The 19,689-nt window shown below is 41.0% G+C and overlaps 1 protein-coding gene across 1 annotated transcript; it reads right to left on the bottom strand.

Annotated features, from left to right (window-relative positions):
* Positions 1-2,025: 2,025 nt before the first annotated feature.
* On the bottom strand, positions 2,026-15,434 carry ZNF367 (zinc finger protein 367). The gene is made up of 5 exons (XM_048850170.2): positions 14,585-15,434; positions 11,592-11,742; positions 6,605-6,724; positions 6,109-6,247; positions 2,026-4,649 (listed from the first exon to the last, which is right to left on the bottom strand). The coding sequence occupies exons 1-5, from the start codon at positions 14,921-14,923 to the stop codon at positions 4,412-4,414; spliced, it is 987 nt and encodes a 328-aa protein (XP_048706127.1). The 5' UTR covers positions 14,924-15,434; the 3' UTR covers positions 2,026-4,411.
* Between the last annotated feature and the right edge of the window lie 4,255 nt (positions 15,435-19,689).

Below are 19,689 nucleotides of genomic sequence, written 5' to 3'. Positions count from 1 at the left end.
GATTTAATTTAAATCAGATTTTTTTTGATAAAATGCTTTGAGGAAAAAACCTATCTAGCAATACTTGATCTATAATGTATCATCATGGAATAGGGATTATAAATTCTAATTCTATAGTATGAGACAATATATTCATGTAATGTTTTTAAGAAAAGGTTTGTAAATGAGCTTCAATAGTTCATGGATTAGGGACCCAATTTTATGGGATTCCAGGGGCTTCTGTATAGATTGTATTTAGGTTAATCTTTCTATCTACCAAATGGGACTCAGTGCTCAGTCTAGAAGATACCATCAGAGATGCTTAGTTTTGCAGTTCTGAAACTGTGGATTTGTGTCTCCAGAGATAAACATGTTAACAGCAAAAATGTTTTAAAATATATAGAGGTGAGAAATAAGACCTCAACCCTATTGTCCCTCTGCAAATTTATGTACACAATCAATCCCTTACCTCTCTCTAAAAGTGCAAAATTTCAAAAAGTTCAATGAATAGAAGATTGTTGGGGCAGAATAGATCTGGACAAGGAGAAGAAGTCGGGGGATAAAACGTGAGAAGGGAGGGACAGGCAGTAGAAACAAAAGTGAAACAGTTTGAGCAGCATGTTCCAGGAGTCTTGAGGTCTTTGAGTGTAGCCTTCATTGATTTGAGATCTAGCATACCGTTCTCTCACTAGAATAGCAACAGGCCGTAAAAGACAGTTTGGAAATAAGAACCATTCAGGAAATTTGTTTGCTGATGTTTTAGAGAAAGTCACACCAGTGAACTAGTGGAAGTCACTTAAGCATTTGGATTCAGAGACTGTTGAAGTGATAGTCTCACTTTTAACAGCAGTTGCTTCTTCCACCAGTATAGAAAAAATATTTTCTTCCTTTGGACTAATTCATTCCAAATTGAGAAATCGGTTAGGACCCGAAAAAGCAGGGAAGCTTTTTTTCCTCTTTTCCAGACTATGAACAGGAAAATGAAGGTGAAGATGACTGAATTAGCTGCAGAAGCCAATATTTTAAGCTTCTTATGTTGACTTAGCTGACAGTCCATTTAATTTGTTTAATATTTCATTTAACTATTTTAGTTAAAAACAAAAACAAACCTGATTTAAAAAAAACTTGAATGTTTAAATTCAAAAATTCACATGCTTGTTTTGTTAAAATTCTATGCTTGCTGTTGAAGAACAAAAACCAAGAATACATAACATTGTTGTTTTAGTTAAATAAAACAATTTAAAAGGTCTGTCTGGTGATGTTCTCCTCCTAATACAGCATGGCAAGAAAATCCTCCAAATATTGATTAACCTGTTGAATTGGAGATAGTTCACCTCCCAATGACTTCATAGATATAGTCTTCAATTACCTTTGGTAAATTAAATAACCAAACAATCATTCATTTTCTGATATAGCTGTAAAACTAGTCTAAAAAGTTTTCAAAATAAATCACTTTAAAAATGTATAGTGTGTACCTCCTAAAAATGAAACCTACATCTCTCTAGGTTATAACAACCAACAAGACATTTTTATGTAGAAATCCATGATTAAATTGAGTCTTCCTGCCTAGTGATTTAAATAGATTTGATTTAAATCAAATCTACCCTGCTGATAAGCTCTTTCACACATACCATGTCTGACAAAAAACAACATAAAAATGAACAGATCAACTGCAAACTGAATTGTTGGTCATGAAGTAGGACACTTCACTAGCTTGGACTACTTCAAGAAAACGTATTCTTGCCATGTTTATTCATTTTGGGCTACCATAATTGCTCCAAACAGGATTCTCATTGAAGTGAATTATCTTGAACTCATCAAGTACAGTAATAAGGTTCAGAAACCAATTTCAAGTTAGGAGATTAGGAAGTAAACAGCAAGAGTAATTTTTTTTCCTACAACAAGAATGTATTGGTGAGGCCAATAAATCCTTAAAAAGAGTCAAGGAACAGTTATAAAGTGATTGAACTGTGGGAGTCAAGAGCAACTAGCTTGACACAATACAGTTAAAAACATGATCAAAAATTACCACTGCTAACACTTGGATTTTAAACTTAAAATTAAACCAACTTTTATTTGGAGCACCTATGAAAATTACAGCACTTTTATTCTTTTGCTGTTAAATCATGCCAAACTACAACTGACACTTATGCAGCACAGACCATTTCAAAATTATGTTAAGAAATACTCCAAAAGCAGTCTTCAACACCTCAAACAATTCTAGTTGGTATTTTCCCAAAATGTATAACATATACAAAACAGGTTAAGCTGCTTGAACGTGTTTAGTTAGACCAAATTCAATGTATTGAATAATTTGTATAAAGTTTCTTCCAGTACTATAAATGTGTCGAACCTTTTACAATTGATTGGGGAAACTGGTTCTCCTCCCCAAGCCCAAAACATGGTCCTGATTTCTGCAACTGGCTACTAACAGATCCCTGTGCCCACATGGAGTACCTATAAAGTCAGCAGTGCTCTATGTGGGCATGCATAGGAGATCTGCCCATGTCCAGCCACTTGAAGGATTAGGGCCCAACACTGTTAGTCTTAGAGGTTTTACAGCTACTGCCTTTGAATTGCCAAGTAGTTGTATGTAGTTAGAATATCCCAGGTGGCCACAGAAGAGTATTTTGCTTTATTTAATGTTTTTTTTAAAAAAAAAAAAGCTTGAGGCCAAATAAATTAACAAGGAAATGAACACAAGAAATTAAGAACTGCATTGGTAAATATAAAAATCACCATCACTTAAAAGTTAGAATCTCTCTGACCACTGTTCAGTTAAGTGCACCAACAATTGTAGACATGTACCAGGTTAATAAAATTCATGCCATTATAGGAATCAGTTATTAGAAAAACTGAATTCAAGAGTTGCATTCTCTACTATAATCATGTTATATTTGTGAAACATCTGTCCTCATCTAATCAGTTTAAAAAAAAAATTAAGAGGGAAGAGTCTATAGCCTGGGTAATGTTATGAACTACAGAAGCAGTAGGTCAATAAATTTGGAAGATATTAACAAAAAAATCCAGTTGTTATCACTAAACCAGCAGCCCAACATTAAAATATTTATATATAAAAAATTTGGTGAATTGGGCATGCTCAATTCAACAAATTTTTTATCTGTTAGCATATTACACATCTCTGGTTATATGCTGCTCAAAAGAAAGGCAAAATAAGACCATGAGACAAGCCTGTTGTATTGTAAGTCAGATAAAACCAATACAAAACATGAGGTGATGAGGATGTACTGCTAACCTTACTTTTCAGTTTGTGCTTGAGATCACTAAGCAGTGCTCTATAACTTCATTTATTTGGGAAAGATATATGAAACCACACAATTTAAACACACTTGCAACTATCTCTGAAGCCTATTTTCTAGTTGAACAGCAAATATTCTTCTGCAGTGTTTAACTGATAGCTGTACTACACTTAGTGAACACAAACTTGACATCTTATCCTGAAGTAAAGCAATAAGGTGGCTTTATGCACTTAAAACAAAAGAATATGGAGGCTTCTATTTGCTAATAGTCATATAAAAGCAGAACTTTAAAACTTAGTGTTAGCTAATAAGAGGTCTAAATAGTTTACTACAAATCAATACCACCCTGTAAATACCCACTTTATTAACAAAACAAGTGCCAAATCTCATTACAGGGTCCAAAATATCTGAGAAATATTACCAATTGTTACCTTTATGTATAGACTTTGCAAGACTAATCATTCATTTTCAAATAAGCCTGACAATGTGCAAAAGTTCCCAACATCACATGCTAGGAATAACAAGTGCTACTCAGACCAAGAGATTCTAGTGAAATCTTAAGTCTAAAATATGATAGCGAAGTCAGTCTCATACTTTGGGCAGTCGGCAGTCACAGTGAAGATCCTGAACTCTTATAGTTTCTATGTAACTAGTTTCTTCGCCGCCACAAGTTAGAACCTTTGCCCTCTTCTCAGTGATACTAGATAAAATATATTGCCATTAAAGACTTGGTTGCATCACTGCTTACAGTATTATCAAACGTACTAAATGTAATTTTGTTTAAATAGTCAGATAAATAATTCTCCTCTTGTTAACTGTACAATTCTCCTATTCATACAAGCATTATGTTCAGAAAGTGCTTCCTGTGAGAACTGCTTCAAATGAATGAATTAACCTTGCAAAAAATCTAACTTTCCACAATATGCAATTTGTCGACCCTGCATTGTGCAGTCCCATATTTACAAAATACTTAAAAACTTTACATCTGTCTTTTACCATACAAAAAAGTGCAATTCTCTCACCCCATCTTGTGAGGCAACAACATTCTTCATAAATTCTACAGAATAGCAGCCTATGACAAGCAAATAAGGTGCTTAGCTTATGCCCAGGATCTAACTGTTTAAGTACCACCAGGCAGTACATTTTATATACTGGCAGATTCAGTTCCTATGCTACTGTCGCAGTGGTGCTCCAGCCAGGTTTGCAAGCTCAATAAGAGCCAGTGCACCATGCAGGCGTTCACGCTGCTCCTGAAGACGACGGCGGGCAGCTGAGGGAGCACTATTTTTTTCCTCATCATCCTCTTCATCAGACTGAAGATATTCCATGGGATCTTGCTGTTCCTGGTCAGCTTTCTGAGCTGTTTTGCTTTTCAGAGTAGGAGTGCGCTGTTCTCTTGTCTCCCAATACCTGTGAAGTCAAAGTTTTACATAGTTTATAAGCATCATCCAACTTGACCAACAAGTTTCATTGAAAGCTGACAAGAATCTTCCAAACCAGAATCTTAAAACATGATTGGATCATTCATTTCATTCCAATTGCTAATTTCTCAGCCCCTATTTTGTGGTATTTAAAGAAACAGAAGGCTTTCCACCACAGGAAGATGATTCAGTATTCAGCTCCCTGTCCACACCCTCCCTCCATCCCCCCCCCCCCCAATCCTTTCTATATGTTGTTCCCACACCTCCATCATAGATTCTAAGGCCTGGAAGGACCACTGTGATAATTTAGTCTGATCTCCTTAATAAACACAGACCAGAGAACTTCCCTGAAATAGTTCCTGTTTGAACTAGAGTATATCTTTTAGAAAACACTCAATCTTGATTTAAAAGTTGCTAGTGATGGAGGATCCACCACAACCCTATGTACACTGTTCCGAAGACAGGGAGTATTGTTATTCACATTTTACAGATAGAAGTTTTAATGTCTCAGAAACTAAGATTAAAAGACTAGCTTAGAAGTCTGTGGCAGTCAGGAACTGAATTCAAATCTCAAGTCCCAGTCCTACAAGACCACACTCTCTCTCTCCCCAAAGAGAGAGTCAGCTCTTATTACACCTACCACCACCTTCCCTCATACATGCGTATTCAACCATGAACACTGCAGCACCAAAGGAAAGCACTGTATTAACAGCTGCTGTAATAAGCAAAGAGCCACTCAAAGGGAGAATCGTATAGAGAAGGGAAAACGGATGAGAAGGAAAAAAATCAAAAATCCATCCCAATGAGAAAAAAAAGCAGAAGCAACTACCACTAGAGAAGTTAATTCTAACCTCTGGAATTTAAACAAATAGCACACTAGGGAACAGCTGAATCATTCAACCTGAAGAGAAAATGAAGAACAGAGGAAGTGTGTTGTATCATCTTCAGATTACAATGCTTTTATACAGCATGCAGTAGCACATTCATCAAAATGAGACATCTGTGTAACCATGGAGGGAATATTAAGAACTTCCTGAGAAACTGTCACAAGAAGTGCCTAAAAGAAGAAGTCTGACTTGGGGTGGTTGTGCCAGTGAAAAGTACCAAGTCCGTATTTGATACTGATGACAATTTTAATTCTCTTAGAGGCTCTATGGATACGCCCTTTGCTAGATGAAGTCTCTCGTGGCATAGGTGTGAGGGAATCGATACATTCGAGAACTGCCAAGGTGAATAAGACCCAGAGAAATAATGATGAGTCTTTAAAAATTGTTTCACATAAAGGTTGTATAAAAAGTATTATAATTCAACAGGAATTTAAAAATAGTCTGAGATGACAAAAAACACCATGAGTGTAAAAGTTTTTGGCTTCTACTGACATTTCAAATCTCAGTGCTCTCAGCATCTTAATAAATAATTCTAGATGGTCACAGTTTAAGAGAACTTACTTTGCTAGCCACTCAGCAACAGCTTTATTGTCAGCTGTTTGTTTTTTACTCAGTCTGCCTGTGGGTTCTTCTCTCTTCAGTCTTGCATAGGGATGCTTGGGGCAATGACGGTTTGCATGTGTGAATCTGCTTAAACATCCTTAATAAAAAAGCAAGGACAATAATCAAGAAAAGCAGTTGTCCAACATGTAAGCCCAAAATTTAAGAAACTAAGTCATTATTAAATTAACTTTCTTCCCACTCTAAAATCTGGATTCAATTCACCATAGAATGCCCCATAATCAAAATAAGTAATTTTTTAAACAACCTGCTTATACTTTTAAGAACTTTGCTTTTAAACTGACAAATGTTTATGTGGTTGCACACAGATTTATTTTCCCCCCTTTTAAAAGATTATCTAAAATGGAGATCCAGGGCACATGTAGATAGTAGTACTAATACTACTGCGAAACTTGCCCATGCTCTAAATACTGCCAGTTATTTTCTGATGGCTTACCATTTTCTGAGCAGACAAAAGGCTTTTCTCCTGTGTGAAGACGTTGGTGTGTTTTGAGCTGCCCGCTCTGAACAAAGGCTTTCCCACAATCTGGATAGTCACACAAATAAGGCCTTTCACCTAAAAAAGTTGAGTAGAATTTTAAGAGTTATAAATTCAGAAAGTCTGGACACCATCTAGTGATGGTCCATGGCTCAGTGTTTCTGCTGAGGATCCCCTAAATCAATGATGAAAAAAAAATCCTTTGTGGAAAGATAATGGTAGCCCAGAAACTGTAAAAATCCACTTCCACAAGGACATCAAATTGAAATTTAGTCAACTGAGTTAGTGTTTTAGTCTTAGGTGCTACACTTGCCCTAATTCTCTTGACAGTTGTGATTTTACAATGATATTTTGCAATTTACACAGCCTTTCCCATGTTACTATGTAAAAAGACCCACACAAATGAGAAACAAAGTGACAATATAAAGGAATAATAAACTGATCTAACACAAAGTAAACAGCGACTACAGAAAAAAATATTCTCTAGTAACTTTCAGTTGCAACAATCTTAGGTGTTACTTAGAAGTAATTTTCAAACAAAACAGAGATTTGAGTGTCCCTAACACAGCAGAAGTGATTATGTTGTGGTAAAATGTAGGAATCCTCGTGCATAAGCACAAATGTTTATATTACGGGGTGACTGATTTAATCTCTCTCTAGCAGGAGGAGGGCTTGGGGGGCTTGCAGAGGCTACAGCCACTCCAAAATTTGGCTTAGCCCCCCCCCCCCCAAACTGGGCACCTGGCCAGCAGCCGACAATCTCCAGCCACCCAGCTGCTGTCTTGACAGTCTCCCCTTCTTTGGGGAGCTGATTCATGGCTGGCAGGATGCTGTGGGAGCTTGCCCGATGTTAGAGGTGGCTGTGCCTGAGTGGATCTCCGCTGAGCTGGCGGGACAGGGAGCCTGTCTGTGCTGGTGCCTCTGGCTCAGGAGTGGGAGTTGCAGCTGCTGCACTGAACAATTGTTCAGGCTCTTGAGTGCTCAGCTTAAAGAGACAGTGCACTCACACACTCACAGGCACACACAGTCTCTCATATACTCCCTCCAACACACACACACTATTATTATTTCTTGGTACTTTCTTTCAAAATGCACAATGCACATATATTCTCTATAATTTCATTCTTTCAAAGTTCATTAAAGATTACAGTACTGTTAAATTAGTTTTTTTGACTGGACTGTGCATTTCATAATTTTATTTCTCTTATGCTTAAATTTAATCCTTTGAGTAGTGAGTTCTAAAATACCTAACCTGCCCTGGCTGGAGTAATCATTACTTTTACCGTATTGTGCTTTGTCATTAATTATTTAAAATGGTACAATCAAATAGTGTCCTTCTAGAAAGCAAATTTAGCTTGTACTCACTTTAGCAGTACAAGTTTAAAAAAATGAGCTGAACTAATAACTTTAAACATTGTGCAGATGGTCACTTTTTTCAATTTTTATTTTTAATTATATTTGTAACGTAACTTAAAATGTGTACGAAAATAAATGCAGTTCCAAGTCTGATACTAATGGTAATGGAGTCTAATGTTAGTGAGTCACATACATGATTGTGATCAGTAAACATAAATGCCAAAATAATTAGAAAAATAAATTCCTGTCCTTAATAAAAGGAAAAAACAATCACGTTAAAAATTAAATATGTTTTTAGTGGAGTAAAAAAATTGATTAAAATAGAGTAGATAATGGCAGTAACACAGAGTAGGTCTTTTAGAGAAAATAAGCAGATTTTATTTCTCTCTACTATAGATGCGTACAAAGCATCTAACTTGTGTTTCTGATATCTGTCCTAAGGCTCTAAAATTTATACCTCAAGGTTTGAAATTATCTTGCTGTATTATCTCCTAATTTTTCTAAACTTAAAATATGGCTTTAATAGGGGCTTTTAAATATGTTTTTCTTTCTTTATATAGGAATTAGATACACTGCTCCTATCAATTCATTTCTAAGTTATCTGCAAAAAACACACAACCCTGGAGTTTTCGGGTACTTAAGTAGCCCCTGGAATCACAGTAAAAGTCCACCCCCCATCTGAAATGGCACCCCTCCTTCCTCCCTACATGGTTCACATCCCCAGTGTGGCTCCCTGCCACATGCCTGCTGCAGCTACACATGCTCTGGCTTAGGCCGATAACGTTTCGGTTTGCAATCTGGCTTGGGCTCAGGAGCGACATAGAACCAGCATCCATTCTCTTTCCCACCCACTGCCTCTTCCCGTTGCTAAAGACTGAGCACAGAGCAGGTGGTGTTCAGGTAATGCCTTCTATAGCACCTGTGTGTTCAGTTCTCTTTCTTGCACTGAGGCCCCCTGCTCCAGATTGACTGCAGCGTGAGTTGTATCATGGCTCTGAGTCTCCAAATATCTTACTTTGCCATGTGAAAATGGCAGAATTTTGAAATATATAGTACTTTCTCCAATTTAAAGTAATTAGCTATTAATATTATTTAACCAGTGATTTTTTTCCCCAGAAGTTTGCATTTGTTAGTTATTAGTTTATTGGCTTAATTATTTTTCCTGTTGGTTTTCTGTAAATAAATGTTGCACAAGTGAGCTGCTACAGATGAAGTTTAAAACCAATCGATCAATCAGTTTATATTTTTATTCCCCTTCTGAGGATAACAGATAAAACACACATTTAAGTGCATATTATTAAAAAATAAGCAAGCATGTGTGCCCACAGCATGTATAGTGCCCCTGCCCTCTCAATTTTCATTCTAGCCAACCTCAGCCCTGCACTGGGAAGAGGCTGGAGCCGCCCCTCTTGTCTAGTACATGAAGGGCGGCACTTGGTTGAAGTTATGTTCAAAATCTGTAGCACTGTTCACAATTCCACCACTAGGTGATACTAAACAAATACTGTTTGGCCAAAAGAATACTGACCAAAAGAAACAGTATTGCTAACATTTCAGAAATAAAGCTCTGATTACAATGGAAGTTAAGAGTCTAAATACCTTTGGGGATCTGGGCCTAAGTCCCTAGCCTATGGCCAAATCCTGAGGTCCATAAATGGAGCCCGATCACCCTTGGTCCATGCACAGAAATCCACAGATCCTACCCTTTCCAAGAGAAAATGGGGTTGTTGCCTCCACAACACTGTTAGCATTTCCTGGACTTGCACAGAAGCAAGAGCTTGAGATGGATTTGGATGGAGAATCATAGTGACTTGTGAATGGGGTTGGCAATATGCTACTCATTATGGTGATGAACCTTGCCCTGCTTCAAATTTCACTGTGAAGGTTTAGGGGAAGCAATACTACAGCGTTAAGCTGTATTTCCTGCCTCTCCAAAGCCTCTGGCAGCTACTACTAAGCAGTCATATGCGACCCAACCAATGGTAGAATGTCTCCAAGAAGGCTTCTGTCCTTTACAGAGCCCTAATAGCTAGGGCTAGGAGGGGCAGTTCCAGGAAGGCTGCAAAAAAAACTTCAGATTTTCTTCTCTTCCCAGCTATTTGCTGCCTGCTGTCTACAGAAATGCGTTAAGACCTTCAGTTATACAGGCAAACTACCACTAAAGTCAATGGGAGTTTGCCTAAGAAAGGACATCAGGATTTAGAGGCAGAATATTAGGTCAGCTGAAGACAAATCTGCAAATAATAAATACAGCTAATAATTTCTGCCTTCCTATTCTACAGGGAAATTTCAAAAGTAAATGAAATGGGCAAATAGTCTTTTCGTGAGATCTAACTGGCCAAATCTAGTACCGTAGTAAATCTATACAAGTCAATGGAGTATCATCACCAAGGATGTATCTGACCCAACGAGTTTTCCATTAAGACAATCTGAATCGGTTAGCACTTCAGGGATGGAAGTTTAAAGTTACAGAGGAAAATGAAATACAAGGACATCTTGTGTGTGACCAAAAAAGAATAGAGAAATTGGCGTTTAATACTGGCAGACAGGCAGACTTGCCTTATTTGATCCAGAAAAATAAACCACAGGAGGCAAGTTATTTTGAAGGTATTATCAATTATTGTGACATTTTATTGCAGAATACAATGTCATGTACATAAGAAAAATCTGTTCAATTATGCTTAGTATAAGGGAACAATGAATCTCCTTTTCAAAAGCAAGATGGGTCCAGTTTGTCAATGCATAAGGTTTTAGCAAAGAATTAACCATTTTTCTGTAACACTTACATTATTTTTCCCCAAAAAGATGCAGTTCGGTGGTCAAAGGTCTGTGTTAAAATAGTCAGCAGTTTTTCCCCCCTAACAGCCAAGAGCTGAGCAAAACGGAGCATCTAGATAAAGTTAAAAAAAAATCTGATCTCCCCTAATCTAAATGCATGTTAGCTGCACAATTATTAAATAACTACTCATAGGAAGAAATTTTATCCTTAAATTTAACCCAGAAACATATTACATCATCAAATAATAAACACAAAAAGAAGGGGTGGTAATGAAGAAAATGAGAGAGGGCAAGGTCTATTTAAATCTAGTCAATTTTTTTTTTTAAGCTCAAAATATAATAATACCTGGCCTAAAGCTCCCCGACAATTTTTATGGCTTTATTAACATTTTCCTTCTCTGCACTCACCCTTCCATTGTTGTGTGAAAGACCCACACAAGAGGGAAACAGAGAAAAGAAAGTGAAAAGTACCATCATATATAGAGTAAAACCAAGAAAAAAAATCCTCCTTTTTTTCAGTTACTAAGTGTAACATGTCACTAAAGCAGAGGGAAACAATCTCTAAATGTTTCCTTTTATCACAGCAATGCTGGTTGCTCTGCCACAATTACTCCAGTATAAACACAAGCAGTTACACAAAGATAAATTTAAACAATGTCTTGACCACACTAACAGACCTCAGGGAAAAAAGTAGTCCATTCAATAACTAGACCAGAATACTAATTGTAAGAATGGAAGAACTTCCAAGCTAAAATCTTAACTACTTGATAAATATTTTTTCTATGCACAACATTACATTCCTTTCACTTACCAGTGTGAGTTCTTTTGTGTGCCTGTAAAGATTTCTCTCGTGGAAACACCCTGTTGCAGATGTTACAACGGATTCGGCTGGATGAATGCTCTCCCTCACTTATTAGATCTCGCACTGTGTCTGCTCTTGGTCGGCCACGTCTAATACCATCCTATCAAAAAACCCACACTGTTAAGAAACTGTGCAGTTTGTTTAAAAAATATTAATATAGTACTTGCAGACAAATGATTCAGTCCAAGGGAAGCTTTTCTAAACAGGAACTTTCTGTTTCTCGAAAGTATGTACCAACACATCAAGAAAATGCAGTTGTTTAATAGCTTTTATTTTCCTCCATCGTAATTATTCATCAAACATTAAAAGAACCACATCAAGAGATTTAAATCCATAGCAACTATTCTTCCCTGAAAACAAGTTAATCACAAAGCTCCAGCTTAAATGTCATTTTTAAAGAACACAAGTAATTAGATACTAGAAACATGATGTCATTGCATAAACACAACAATAGCATTCAAGTTATATATATATACACACACAGACGTGTAAGAGTGAAAGAGCTGGACCCACGGATTACCTCGATTTAACATTAACTCTTGAACCAGTTTATTGTTTAAAAATAAAGTATATCATGAAAGCACAACAAATATGAAGTCAGGGTATATCTGGCACTCTAAATTATTTTATGGTAGGAGTCACCAGATGGCCCTATTACATAGTTTAAAAAAAAAAAAATGTTCTCAGCATATGAGCTCTGTTCAATCTTCAAATAAACGTTACATTGTTCTTAATTTGGTGATGTAATTTCTTTTTGGGGTAGCCACTGCAAGCAGCAGCACAATTTGCTCTCTGCCTTAATCTCTTTAAGGAAAGAGAATTCTTGGTTTCCAGGGAGCAACTCTGTCCCAGGCATTGGTGTTTGGGCTTAGATTCCTGAAAAAGAGGATTGCCTGTGTGCTGCCACTGAATGCATCCGATGAAGTGAGCTGTAGCTCACGAAAGCTTATGCTCAAATAAACTGGTTAGTCTCTAAGGTGCCACTAGTACTCCTTTTCTTTTTGCGAATACAGACTAACACGGCTGCTACTCTGAAACCTGTGTGCTGCTTGAGTACTCTTGTTCAAGGATTGAGGAATACAGTGTAAATAAAAACATCACAGATTTCACCTCCTATGGTGAAACCTACTTGCACAGCACTATCATCGTGGCAGAGGGAAGACTATTATATGATATTCTAGAATATTTTGGAAAGAGCCAAACTTTTTTTTGTAACTTTTAACATATATTAGACTAAGTCACCTAGCTCCTATCTCAGGGAGTGTCAGGATTGAGAATCTCCTCCCGCTAAACTTCTCCCTTTCCCTACAACTGACACCATGAAATTATAATTGAAAGTATAAAGGCCATTCCAACTTTGGATCAGTTGGACTGAGCAGAACAGAACAAGAGGCAACCTTTGTCATGACTGAACTGCTCCACTTGTGAAAAGGAAAGAGAACTACCACATCATGCATAGTCCTCTGTCAGCTAACAGATTGATTTGAGCACATTTTTAAACTTCAGGTCCAGAAAAGACGTGGCAATAGCATTTGTATGAATGTAAGTAATACACAAGAAGTCTTGGAATGTATTGTTCTGAGACTTATACAAGTCAGCTAAGTTGCTATTTACATTTTTATCACTAAAGGCAGCAAAGAGTCGCTGTAATCAAAGACTGAATGGTTAGCCAACTACAAAAGCAGTTTCTCCTCCCTTGGTGTTCACACCTCAACTGCTAGAAGAGAGCCTTATCCTCCCTGATTGAACTAACCTCGTTATCCCTAGCCTGATTCTTGCTTGCATATTTATACCTGCCTCTGGAAATTTCCACTACATGCATCCGACAAAGGGGGTATTCACCCATGAAAGCTTATGCTTCAATACATGTTAGTCTATAAGATGCCACAGGACTCTTTGCTGCTTTTACATATCTAGACTTACACAGCTACCCCTCTGATTTTTATCACTAATATTTTTAGTAATGCCCTTTTTGAAGAGTTCCTATTTTAACACTGGGATATAAATGAAGTAAAAGATTGTTTTAGAGGGGCCTGAATCTTGAAAGAACTCAGCCAGCCAGCCAATGTGCAGAAGGATCATGTATTTAAATATCTACATTTCCTCAACTGCAACCAGGAGTTTAGAGGAAGTTTGAACGACCAAATTACCTCCTCACACTCTACACCTTGGCTGGGGTTGCGGTAAAACAGATTCAGTTGTTACTAAGGCTGAGGGTGGGAAGTAAGAGCACAGCTGGACTCTCAGGGCCAGGCTGGCTTTGCTGGGTTGTCAGTTTGGAGAAGCATTTTTACTTGGAAGCTGAGCATGTGGTCTGGAATCGGCGAGACACAGCTGGCGTCTCACGGGGCATTTGTACAGAAGCACTGTGCGGGGTGGGGCTGCACTGCAGAGGCTGCAAAGGGCCACGAGTTGCGAACAGGTGAAATTCTACCACTGTAACGACCCCCATGCCCGAGAGTTTACTGAGAGGGGTGTCAAGTCACTGGGCCACGCTCCCCGCAGCTCTGCTCCCAGCCCCGACCTCCGCGTCCCAGACCCCGAATGCCCAGACTGCAGGCAGCCCCGCCCCCAGCAGAACCCTAGGCTTATAGGCTGACATACCGCACCGCGCCTGCGCACAAAAGTGGAGCTGGAGCGCTGTCGCGCCCTCCCCAGCCGGCATATGACACAGGCAAACGGCGAGCGAGCGTCTGGCGGGTATAATTTTGGCGCGCGAATGTGTCGTCACCAGCGCACGAGCTGCACCCGGAAGTGACTTCACTTTAAATCGGGGGGGTGGTGGCCACAGATTCACCCTTTAAACCGGACAGACGCCCGGCGCCCGCCCTCACCGATGCCCGCAAGCGCCCCGCGGCGGCAGCGCCTCCCCCATCCTATGGGCCCGGCGAGGGTTTAACCCCATCGTGCCCAGCTCCCTGGCATGCTCCCTTCGAACTCACCTTCAGGTGGCTGCCGCCGCCGCCGCTATCTGGGCTGCCCGCCTCCTCATCCTCCCCGCTGGAGGCTCTGACCACCCCCCCTCGAGGCTGCTGGACGGAGGAGGGAGCGGCGGCGCTACTGGGGCTGAGGGTCACGTTGTGCGCGTTTTCCCCCCAGCGCCAGGGATACACCATGAAGTCACTGAAGCCGGGGCTGGTGGGGACGGGCGGTGGGGGCGCCGGCTCCTCACCCCCCCGGGACGGTTTAATCGGCGTGGTTTTAATAACGGAGACCAGGACCCGCTTCGGGGAGTCCTGGCAGAAGATCACCGGGGGGCCCGGGGGCGGCCTCTCCGCCATCGCTAGCCCCTCGCAGACAGCGGGGCGGGGAATCTCTGTGGCGGCTCAGGCCCGCTCTCCCGGGCGCCGAGATCTCACCCTGCGGCCGCCTGTCACCGCCCGATCCGCCTCAGCCACTCATCGCCAGCCGGTCCTCTCCGGGTCTCCCCTTCCGCTCCGGCCGCAGACCTGCTGAGCCGCGGTGTCAGCGGCGGCCGCCGGCCATGGCAGCAGCCCGCGGAGAAGGGGCCACACCTGCGCTCCTCTCGTTTGCAGCGGCGTCGGCTCCCCAACCTGGCCTCGGTCACAACAGAGCCCGAGCCGCCGCCGCCGCAACCCTTCCGAGCCTGCAGGCAGCCCGGCCCCTGCCGAGCCCAAGATTTTCCCGCGTTACATTTCGCGCCTGGGCGGAACCAATCACCGAATCCCGTTGATATATAATGGAGTGACAGCCAAGTTCAGGCAATCACCTGTGAGAAAATGGCCGGCCACGCCCCCGGGGGCGGGATGTGGGTGGAGCCCGGTCACATCCAGGCCCCGCCATTGGCGGGAGAGCTCTCCGGCCTACAGAATTCGAAACTTCTTGGGATCGCGGGCCAGCGGCAGCGATGCTCCGCCCTGCACTAGGGGCGCCGCTCCGACGGAGTTGGTCGGGTGCTGATTGGGCCGCTGAAGGAAGGAGGCGGGGCCATCGTGGCCTTATGGTCGGCTGTAAAGAGGCCGGGCGGGTTGCTGAGTTTGGCGGGCGCTGTTGTTGTCTTATTCTTTTGGCCAATCATGGAGGCAGAAGATAGCTTCCCGCGCGCTCTCACCATTTATGACGTCTCTTGCTGTGTCACCTGTTCATCTTAAAGCGGGTAGGCGGAGGTATTGCTGGGGCCTCTGGCGGCTCCTCCTTCTCCCTCCCCCGGGCACTGTTAAGCCAGCGACCGCACGCTCCAGGCTCCACCCCCGCCTCGCTCCGTGCCAGGTGCCGCTTGCTGCTGTGGGCGCAGCCCGGCTTTCCCGCGCTGGGCTACGCACCGCCTGGCCCGTGGGCCGCTGCAGGCGCCGGGACGTACCCGGCGCAGCGGTCGGCGGGCAGCCTTGCCACCTCCTGCATAGAGCCCCTGTGCTGCGGGGGTGGCCGCGTCTGCTGATTTCGGGCACCTAGTGCCCCAGGCAGAGTGAGCAGCGCTCCCCGGGAGGAGACGTAACAAGGACAGCGGGCGCGCTCTTCATCGCAAGCTTTTCTCCGCAACCTGCAAGGCTGAACCTGCCTTTCATTAGACAGCCCGCGAGCCGGGCCCGCCCAGGAGTCTCTCCGCGCTGGGGGCCGTGGCTTGAAGAGGAGGCCCTGGCAGGCTGTGGTGGCCAGGCCGGGACTGCTGTCCTTCTCCGCTCTCCCTAGATTGGAAGACGAAGTTCCCCAAGGGGATGTTTGTTATGTTGTGTTTGCCCCGAGATCTGGAGGGCGGATTTTACAACGCTGTTAGGGCTTCGTTTTAAAGAAAATCAAACATTTTAATTAGATGAGTAAATAGTTACCATCGATATACTGGTTGATGGTAACTGCCCAGTCGTTGTAGATGCTTCCAGGAAGAAGTGGGTGTGTGCTTTTGAAGTGGCAGAACCATTGTCCTATGAAAGCAGCATTATCAAAAGGAAAAAAAAAATCTGCCTGTGCTTTGAAGACCCTGTGCTCTCAGCTTGAAAAGTCAAATATCTCAAAACAGACAGAGATTGCATTTTAAAGTTACTCCTGTTCATATTGCAATAGCATCTAAAGGCTCCAATCAGGATAATTTCCTACATACTACATATCTGGAATGTCAGATCATCTGCCCTGTCTTCATCAGTTTCAATTAACATGCGTTTTTTAAAGTTCTGCAAGTCAGTTTCAGAAACAAGAAACAAGCCCTTGTGATACTTGGGGGACAGTTTGCCCCCCGGGATGTACAACTGTAGTTAGAGCATCCTAAATGATTCAGAACTCTTATTTGGTACTGAATCAGAAGTAACCTATAGCTGCAACGGAATTTAATTAGTATTTGATTTCCTTACACATTAACAGGTTTCAGAGTAGCAGCGGTGTTAGTCTGTATCCACAAAAAGAAAAGGAGTACTTGTGGCACCTCAGAGACTAACAAATTTATTTGAGCATAAGCTGGATTCCAATGAAGTGAGCTGTAGCTCATGAAAGCTTATGCTCAAATAAATTTGTTAGTCTCCAAGGTGCCACAAGCACTCCTTTTCTTTTTACACATTAACAGTTTCATGTGTGCTAAAGTGAACACCGTTTGTAATCTGTATCAAGAAAATTATTTGCTGAGTGAGTTAACCTTTCTACCCTAATCAATGTACAGACATTTGTTCCATGCTGTGATGCTTAAAAGTTCTAGGCATGTAGCCAATTTCTTGCATTGTTATTTTGCAGAGTAATAGCTGCAGCATTAGTTTCTTGATATTTGTCCATTGATATATCTTCCCAGTAACAGCATATTGAAGGGTTCTAATCCAATTTGTTATTGATTCAGTTACTTATTCCATCTTCGCAATATGGAATAATCAGTAGATGTGTCCAAAATATGTTGTTTTGAATACAAGTTCTCCAGCATTGATTAAAGTACTTGGGATCTTTCTTTCACATGTATAACCCACACCTTGTATTCCAAAACATAAATTAGTAATAAAATTTCCATCTTTACAAGAGAACACATGATTCTGTATAACCAAAAAGATTCCCAAGTTTCAACTAATATGTAAATGGTAGCAATAAATTGTCTGAATATAGACCGTGAAATTGCTTTTGGATAATTTAGCATTATACCATTTGTAAAAAAAAAAAAAAAAATTGGTTGAACCGATCTAACCATTGCCAACATATCTGAGCAGCTGCTAGCATGGACACCTACATCCCAAAAGATTCTCATTGAAGTTAATACTACTCCACATGGATCCAGCAATCCACACTAGCAGATTGCATTACAGATCCAGGGCCTGTATCATCTTTTACTTTATCCATTTGAAGTGTTTTGTTTTTTTTAAAAGGGTTCAAAACTGAGACGCATGAAGACATAACCTGTGAAGCTTGTTCATCTTTAATATAGAATAAATACTACCTATCCAGCTTATAAAAAAATCAGCATTGTTAGAAAATGTTTTAACAAATGAAGAGAAAAGATTTGGAAATAGATACACCCGTATATTTGAATTTATCCAGTATACACCTAAAAGGATAATTGCATTCTTTTTTTACTAATTGTCATAGGTCTGGTCAAACTCCCCCTTTTGGACACTCACCAGGCTGCTGTGTTTGGTTCACTTCCTACACACTGGACCCATATGCTTTTAAGCTCCCTTTGTCTGGGCAGGCTTCAGTCATCTCTTCCATTAGTCTTTCTGGCACACTCTCTCTATTTGGTACCCCTGCTGGATGTGGGAGCTCACAGCCCAGCTGCCTTAGGGCCCTACGACCAGTGCTTACCCTCTACATTCCAGTAGCTTAAGCACTCCCTTTCCCAGAGGCAGAGCTCCACTTTGTGGGCAAACTGGTACAATTTAAATCTTCAGGAACATGTGATAGCTAAAGCAAAAATATACAGACTGAAAAAGACATTCTAAACCAGTCATACTTTATGCAGCAAGAGCAAGAGATACACAGCTGTGTGGGAAAACAACAAAACCTGTACACAAATTCTTGCCACAGTGTCCTCCTCAGTCCACAAGTCCCCTAGTCAGTGTCTGTTAAGGGGAGTCCAGAATTCTGCTGCACCCCATCTCCTTCCTTCCTTCTGCTCAGTCTTGCCTTCTTGTTCTGGTCTCTTTTCACTTTCTGCTGCCCTCAGTACTTCCCAGATATTGTATTAATTCTGTCTTCCTCTTAAAGAAGTTTCATACAATGTCACACTAATACATAATTGCATTTTTAATACACTGGAGTTCTAAAAATACTTAATTCAATAATGTTTAACTTAATTTAAGAAGGTTTGGTCAGGATATTGCCATATGTGTCACAGGTTTCAGAGTAGCAGCCGTGTTAGTCTGTATATGCAAAAAGAAAAGGAGTACTTGTGGCATCTTAGAGACTAACCAATTTATTTGAGCATGAGCTTTCGTGAGCTACAGCTCACTTCATCGGATGCATCACGAAAGCTTATGCTCAAATAAATTGGTTAGTCTCTAAGGTGCCACAAGTCCTCCATATCTGTCACAGTTACCCAACAAAAAAGTTATAGTACTAGTGCCATTTTCCTTAAGCTCTGCCAACATCCCTCACTGCTGGCCCATCTGCACTCTTCCTTCAACTAGTACAGTGAGTCTCAAATTGCTTTTGCAGCGCAAAGGGGACTTGTGTACCACTTGCCAGCGAGACAGCAGCCAAGTGGAAATTACTGTGAGCAGTAAAAAAAAAAAAAAAAAATCTCTTAAACATGCAGTATGTGAGCCATGTTTAGGAATGTAAGGATGATGAGTGCAAGGGGGAGAACAAGGTTTTCAGACAGGCTATAGGCAGCAGGCTAGATGTACTAGAGCCCTGCAGTGGGACTGGGATCCTGTGGGTCCCACACAACCCGCTGCAATAACAGCAGGAGTGAGATTAAAGAATAGTCCCATGCAGGGATCTAAAATGCACCACAGAAGTACTAACAGTACAGTAACTCAGCTTTCTCTCTCTGATTTTGAATATAACTACACTGAATTTCCACATGAGAGCTTTGCCATCAACTTCATGGGATACAAGTTTTCATTGCTGATGTGGTGCTATGCCATCTCTATTAATTTTATAATATTTGATAATTATTACT

Source organism: Caretta caretta, chromosome 5 (assembly GCF_965140235.1).
Source record: "Caretta caretta isolate rCarCar2 chromosome 5, rCarCar1.hap1, whole genome shotgun sequence".
Lineage (NCBI taxonomy): Eukaryota > Metazoa > Chordata > Testudines > Cheloniidae > Caretta > Caretta caretta.
This window is presented reverse-complemented; position numbering and strand designations above follow the sequence as displayed.

Coding starts and splice junctions, on each gene's coding strand:
- ZNF367 (XM_048850170.2), bottom strand. CDS start 14,923: ATGGCGGAGAGGCCGCCCCCGGGCCCCCCGGTGATCTTCTGCCAGGAC. Junction 6,248..6,604: donor TTTTGTCTGCTCAGAAAATG/GTAAGCCATCAG, acceptor TTTTTTATTAAG/GATGTTTAAGCAGATTCACA. Junction 4,650..6,108: donor GTTGCTGAGTGGCTAGCAAA/GTAAGTTCTCTT, acceptor TTGACTTCACAG/GTATTGGGAGACAAGAGAAC.